At 39.9% G+C, this 7,897-nt stretch overlaps 1 protein-coding gene across 1 annotated transcript; it reads left to right on the top strand.

The window, feature by feature from the left end:
- Window positions 1-453: 453 nt before the first annotated feature.
- Window positions 454-1,377, top strand: LOC308696429 (uncharacterized protein; the record flags this gene model as incomplete). The annotated part of the gene is made up of 1 exon (XM_081375163.1): window positions 454-1,377. The coding sequence occupies one exon, from the start codon at window positions 454-456 to the stop codon at window positions 1,375-1,377; it is 924 nt and encodes a 307-aa protein (XP_081231289.1).
- Between the last annotated feature and the right edge of the window lie 6,520 nt (window positions 1,378-7,897).

Raw genomic sequence — 7,897 nt, forward strand, 5'->3', positions numbered from 1 at the left:
TTGTGGTTAATGATAGATTAGAAGTATAATTTTGAGAAAATAGTTATATCTGTAAGCTATTTTTTCTTTGTGCTTTAATGACACCAAAGTTCCCTCTCTGGTGCAGTATATTAGATATTTTAACAAATTTATATATTCTATCGTGTCCAAGGGTAACTCTTACAATGTTTATAATACTTTATATAATACTTTATGTATTTTTTCATCCGGCGTATGATAGTTGCACTTTTAATTAAATGACCCACCATCACTGCGACATTGTATTAATCTTAACTTTTTTGTTTGTTTGTTTTCTAGATACTCAATTTGGTGCAAAATCAGCGCCGCAGACCAACCGTTTGGACTTTCAGCCGCTCAAATGACTGGTGGGATGTGATCGTTCCAGGATTCACACACACACAGTGGTTGAACAACTTCAGGATGTCTGAAGAAACATTTATATTCCTTTGTGCCATGGTGCATCCAGCAATGGAAAAGCAGGACACAAACTACAGAGAGTGTGTTCCCCTTAAGAAAAGAGTTGCCATTGCACTATGGAAGCTTGCAACCAACAGCGACTACAGAAGTATTGGCCATCTTTTTGGAGTCAGCAGAACAACAGTGTGTCGGTGCGTCCAGGAATTCTGCAAGGCCGCTAGCATGTTGTTAGTTCCAGAACAGATATGTTTCCCTGACCAGCAGAAGTTCAAAGAGATGGCAGCCTACTTTGAGAACCGGTGGGGGCTTCCACAGTGTGTTGGTGCCATTGATGGGTCACACATACCCATAATAGCCCCAAAGGAGTACCACTGCGATTACTTTAATAGAAAAGGCTGGCATTCCATCATCCTGCAAGGAGTAGTTGACGGAAAAGGACTATTTTGGAGTGCATATGCAGGAATGGCTGGAAGTTTGCATGATGCTCGGGTTCTGAGACTATCTACATTGTGGGAGTTGGTCGAGCGTGGAAGCCTCTACCCAGCTTGCACCAGGAACATCAGTGGGGTGAATGCTGGCTTTTATGTGCTAGGAGACTCTGCCTACCCTTTGCAGAATTGGCTCCTAAAACCATTCCCTGACAATGGCCGGCTGACAGCAGAACAACTGACCTACAACAAAAAAGTGTGCAGGGCTCGGGTGGTGGTAGAAAATGCTTTTGGGAGACTCAAAGGAAGGTGGCGGTGCCTTATGAAGAGGAATGACAGCGACATCGAACTGGTGAAGTCCATGGTGTTGACTTGTTGTGCTCTGCACAATCTTTGTGAAAGGCATGGAGAGGATTACCAGCACGAATGGGATACACCTGTTGCTGCAGAGCCTGTGGTGCCACTGGCACATGGTGCAGAGGAGGAGGGCAGGGATGTACGCGAGGGTCTGATGCGTTATTTGAACAGTTAAATCTGTTGTACAGATAGCAAAGGCACACCTGTGTAAACGCTAAGTTTTGATTTTATGGACATGAATAAATCCTTTTTACTTTTACCCTGCCTCTTCATATTTTGTGAAATATTTTTGCCGCTGCCTCTTATGTAGATGGTGTTTAAACATGAGGTATAATTCATTTTGGGTAACTATATCAAATGGCCAATCTGGTAACGCTTAAGATAATACTGCGCAAGTACACATAATTTACAGCATACCTTTTGGTAATTATAGAGTGTGTACATGTAATTATAGGGGAACAATTTATAATATTTGGTGAATAAAGGAGTAACAACCATGAAAAATACAAATAAAATGCAGTATTTCATAACTAAGCTACCCAACTAAGGGCTAATTATTTTAATATTACATGGTATGTAGCTTATGACCTATTATGCTAAAAAACATGGAAAATTACAAATAATTCATGATTACAGCCCGGAAAGTACTGCGTAAGTACACCGAATTTACAGCATACCTTTCTGTAATTATTGTACATACTTTATAAGTACACGTGTAATTATAAGGGAACAATTTATAATATTTATAATATTAATTTATAATATTTGGGGTAAAGGACTTATTACTCTGCAATACCTATGACTGTAAAAATAAATAAATTCAGATTTTGTTTGCAATAAATGTAAAGTAACACATTGCTAACTATTTTGTATTTAAGGCAAGCATAATCTCCCAAATGGCCATTATGGCCAAGGTAGCAAACAATAGATGTCATTGACACCAGATGACAGGAACATTAATAAAACAACCTCAATTTATAGAATTGTGTGAGATGGCCATTGAACACAGGACACATGAGGTAATGAAAAAGTACTTTAATTTAAAAAGTCAAACAAATGCTATTGACAAAAAAATGAGCTGTGCGACAGAAAAAAGGTTTTGTAAACAAGTGCAAACAAAAATTAAAAGTGCAAACAAAGTAAACGAGTGCAAACAAAAAACTAAATAAGTCCAAAAAAATTAAACAAGTCCAAAAAAGTAAACAAGTCTAAAGTGCTGTGTGCAAAAGAGCACAAGTGGCTGGATCATGGCACAGGGTTGGGGCGACTACTCAACGCCTGCACCAGCTGACTGAGCGTGCCGAGGAAGGCCTGATTGAAGCTTGCAGACTGCTCCATGTGTTGGCGAGTTAGTTCAGCCTCATGCCGCCTTGCCTCACGTGCATCCTCCAGCATAAGTTCGAAGCGCCGGTCACGGCGTTCCTCCATCCTCTCCAACCACTCCTGCTGCTTCTCATCAGCTGCCTGCATCTCAACCAGGGCCGCATGAACATCCTGTTGCCCCCTTTTCCTCTTGCCTGGAATGCAAAAGAGACAGGAATGTTGGTTTGTTTAGCGAAGCATTTTGATCCTTGTGATTTGAGCCAACCAATATTATGGGGAGATATCTACAGTACTACAATACAATGTCTAAATTGGACATGTATATATTAACATATGACGATAATGAACTCGTGATACAATATTGCGATACTCCACGACATATGATAAAAGGTAAAAAAAAAAAAATTATTGTCGATTAAAATGAAAACTTGGATATTACATTGTGGGTTTAAATGGATAGGCTTGGACTTGGTGCTTGTAACCCAAGGACAATGGTGACACCAGAATAAAAATATTCATGATTCTGAAGCTGAAAATACTGAATTATTTTAGACGAATATTCTTAACGTTCTGGTAATAAGACATTTGCCATTATGAGGACCCACAAATATTCCCCCATTGCATTAGTATACATCATAAGCAACATTATATAGTAATTTAATGTAGTACTGACACTCTGAAAACATGAATTTTTTCTCACACAGTAATTTTTATTTTGGGAGAACTATCCATGATACATATTGTCAACATCCACAATACGTATTGTTGCGCTTTTGTATTGCGAAATATATTATGGCACGATATATTGTTACACCTCTAGTATATATTATTACAGTATTATACATTTCTTTTCACTCTGGTGTTCATGTCTTACCGATTGTAATACGCCGAGGTTCACTCGAAGTTGATGGAGCAGATTCTGGTGGTGGTGTCGGGGTTGATGTCCTGGCAGGCGAACTTGAGCTTTCAAGGGTGGAAATCTCATCAAGTGCCTCTATTTCCTCCTGACAGCTAGGATGCTCAACTGAAAATTTACAAAAGTCACGTTAATAACACAAACGGCAACAATGCGGTTGAGATAAATACAGAACATACAACGTAGTAGGACTGAGTGGGTAGCCAAACAAAGTATTTTTACTTTGTATAATGTACATAAGTATTTTTTTTTTCAAGTATCTATAATTTTATAAGAGTAACTTTTATTGCACTACATTCCAAAGCATAATATTGTACTTTTTACCCCACAACATTACTGTACTGTTTAAGCCTATTGAATGTGGACATTTTCACCTTGCTCTGATATTTCATAATAATTTTCAGACGGAGTTCTTACTCTTTCCTTAAGCTATATCATTGGACCCATCTCTCTTTAATATATATTTAGTAGAATATGTTTAGTAATAAAACAGTTGTATTTTATTAGGGTATCTGTAGGCTACAAGTAACGTTACTGGACATGTACTCCGTCCACCACAGGCTAATAAACTAACGTTAGCGTTTTGCTAGCTTGCAAATGATCGGTTGATACCACACTGGCTGGCTGACAGACAAACAACAGACTTGCACAAAAGTTGTGCATTGAACGTAAGCTTTCCCGTGATCGATGTATACTAACGTTATATTTCACAATTACAAACTTACCGGGAGGCTCCATCATCGACTCCAGCAACGAGGTAGCCGTATCGATGCCTCCTTCTCGTCCCAAACTCGCCGGTCTGTGCCCGTAGATGGCGTCCATCATTTCTAGCCACTTCCAATTTTTTCTGTGAACACCACTCCGGCTGTTGTGGTCTTTCACCTTACGATAGTCACTCCGCAGTTTCTTGCATTTAATGCGGCACTGCTCGGACGTCCGCTGGTAACCCTCGACAGCCATCCTCTCAGAAACATGCTGAAAAACCTTTTCGTTTCTCACCATGCCATCGAGTTCCCTTTGCACCCTTTCTTCACCGATGATACCCAAGAAGGTCTGCACCTCCTGGGTCGACCACGGTAAAGTTATGCTGCGCGGCGACATTGTTGCGACGGTGTTGTAATTTAAAAATGGCGCCTCGTGTGTTGTGTCTTTCCCCTTGCGGCACGCGCAAATGACGATTCTCTGTCAACCAATCAACGTTCTGCAGTGAGTCTAGCTCCACCCTTTAGTACCGTTCCACTGTGCTAGGTACCCCAACGGAAGGGTACCCAAAAAGTGGTACGGTACGGTTCGGCTTTTTGGTACCATTCTCAACTTTTGGCAGTGGAAACGCAAATAAAAGGGTACCGACCCGACCCGTACCGTACCGTACCACTCGGTGGAAACGCGCCTTAACATGCTGTCTGTATTTTGGCAGTTCACGGGAGAGATTTGCTTTGTTAAAATCCCCAAGAATGATTAAAAGAGAGTCTGGGTACCTTTGTTCCATTTCAGCTATATGTTCAGCCAGCTGTTGTAGCGCCGCGCTCACACACGCGTCTGGAGGAATGTAAACATTTGCGAGAATGAATGAGGAAAACTCCCGCAGTGAGTAAAAAAGGTTTACAGTTTATGAAATGCACCTCTAAATTAGGAGAGCACATCTTCTTCAGTGTTGTTACATCTGAACACCAACTTTCGTTAATGTAGAAACACAATCCACCACCTCTTGTTTTCCCCGTTAGTTCCGCGATGCGATCCGCTCGGAACAGCTGGAAGCCCGGCAGATGTAGTGCGTTGTCCGGTATGGCTTCACTCAGCCAGGTTTCAGTGAAGCACAGAGCAGCGGAGTTTAAAAAATCCTTGTTAGTGCGGGTGAGGAGAAGAAGTTCGTCCATTTTGTTAGGAAGAGATCGGAGATTCGCAAGATGACTACTGGGGTGTGCAGTGCGGAGGCTGCGCTCGCGGAGTTTAACCAGCGCGCCGGCGCGCTTCCCGCGATTGCGTCTGACCGCACGTTTTAACAACACCGCTGCCCCTCCAACGAGAATGTCCAGTAAAACGTCTGAGTAATCAAAATCTGTAAAAAAGTTGTCTGGTGTGTGTTTCCTAATGTCCAGAAGTTCGTCTTTGGTGAAACTGATAGGAAAAGAATGACTAAACGCAGAACTAACCAACAAAAACAACACAATGACTGGAGAGCTCCACACCGAGGCAGCCATCTGCGGTGCCATCTTGTTCAGACAAGCTGATTTCACTAATTAGTTCTCTCTCCTGTCTGAATTAGCAAATCCAGGTGATTGGAACAAAATACTGAGGACGACTTTTACTTTCTGAACCTGGACTTTACACCTCTGGCCACATGTCAGCCAAGAACAAAGAAATAAACCAGAACTGGACCTTATCTGATCCACAAAACCTGTGTATATTACATATGGAGTCATCTCAGCCTTAATAAGCCTGTTAACAAGCAGAATCACTGAAGGAAAGAAGAGAACAGAAAAAGAGACGAGCAGAAACACAAGAACTACAACTGACTGTCTTACACTCTTAGAAAGAATGTGTTAAAAATGACACAACCTGTGTTAAATTTTGACACATGTGTGGGTGAGCTCCAGGACTACTAGTTTTGTGTTAATTTTAACTCATTCACTGTGTAAGTCATTTTAACACACAAATTGTGTCATTTTAAAAAATAAAGCGAAAGGGCCAGATGCAAAAATATTAACCATTTAATCAATTGTCGAGTACAGAATGCATGTGCACACAAAGTACAAGACAATGTTTCAAGCTCAATGACTGGACAGACTCACTGTACTGGACATTATTCAGTTATTCACGCTTCAACCCCTAATTGATAATGCTGCTTTTGACAAAAGTTCATGAAGAGATAACAGTTCACCGAGTTTGCACTTTGAATTTAATTAAAATGTAGCAACTGACAATATATTGTATATAATTAACTTGTATTTACACTGGCCTGTTAGTTTGAGAACATAGCAAACACTGCATACCATTCACAGTGATGGTGAGTGTCGGCACTCAAAATGATGAGTTGAAAACAACACAACCTGTAAAAAGAGATGTTAATAATGACACGTTGTGTAGATTTTAACACATGTAGTGTGTGTGCTCAAGGACAACACATGTTGTGTAGATTTTAACACATGTAGTGTGTGTGCTCAGGGACAACACATGTTGTGTCAAATTTAACACACAACCTGTGTCGATTCTTAACACATCTCTGTGTTTATAAGGACTACACATTTTGTGTTACCTTTAACACAACTAATGTGTTATTCCTCTTACACAGAAGTGTGTTGAAACCTTTTACACACTAATGTGTTATAGTTACACAACTTGTGTCAGATATGTGTCACGTGTGACTGTAGTCGGTGTGTATTTGCCAGAGTTACTTCCTGTGTTTTTACAACTGAGTGTTTGGATGAACACTGAAACTTATTGTTAACTTGTGTTTATGTAGTCCAGTGACGTTTAATAAAGAGTTTGTTTGAACATTTGGATGTTTTAGACATCATGAATCTACATAGACAAGCTCTTATTGAGAATTAACTGAGGTTTAGATGTTGATGTTTCATTGAATGTGTTATTTGAAGTCACCAGAATCGTGATTAATGGCTCCTTTATTTGAGCTCTTGACCCTTTACTCTTCTTTTAGTTTCTCTCTGGCTGCTTTAACTGTATTTTAATCAAATACATTTGTTATGGCGAGAGGAAATATGATCTGATGTTTCTTGATGATCTCATAATCAACAAGTGCTGATCTGATCAAGTTTATTTATTTTATATTATTATTATTTAAGAGTAAATGGATGGTGCGCATTTAATTTATTTATGTGCTGTTAGTTATAACCATCTTGTGACACTACATCATTCTGTCCAGCAGTGCATAACAAAAAAAAAAAAAAAATGTTTTCTGAAAATTTTAATCTGCAGCAGAAACTAGTCAAACACAGACCTCAAGAATCAGCGTATGAATCTCAACAATGGTGACAAACGAAAAGCTTCATGCCGCAATGCATGCTGGGAGTCATGGATGAGATTTGTACTATGGTGGCACCCAGCATGCATTGCGGCATGAAGCTTTTTGTTTGTCACCATTGTTGAGATCAGAGGTGGAAAGTCCAGGGGTCAGAAAGTAAAAGTCCTGCCATATATTTACTCCACCCATGAACTCACACAGCAAAAACTCCAGTGTTAAATGAACTCTCCTGGGAGTTTATTTGGCTCCACACTCAAGAGTGTTAAAGTTAATGAGATAATTTAGTGATTGATTGAGTGATGATTGAGCATTATTGAAGACACCTGATGTTAACAAGCAGAATCGCCAAAGGAGAAAATCTCTTTTTTCAAGTTGCCATTATGGTGATTAGCGTTGGCTTTAGTTGGGCTCTTGACACTTACACTGTTAACATTAGATTTTATTTGGCTGATGTATCTGAGTTATAACTCTCAG

This window comes from Scardinius erythrophthalmus (assembly GCF_964197995.2).
Source record: "Scardinius erythrophthalmus genome assembly, chromosome: 1".
Taxonomy (NCBI): domain Eukaryota; kingdom Metazoa; phylum Chordata; class Actinopteri; order Cypriniformes; family Leuciscidae; genus Scardinius; species Scardinius erythrophthalmus.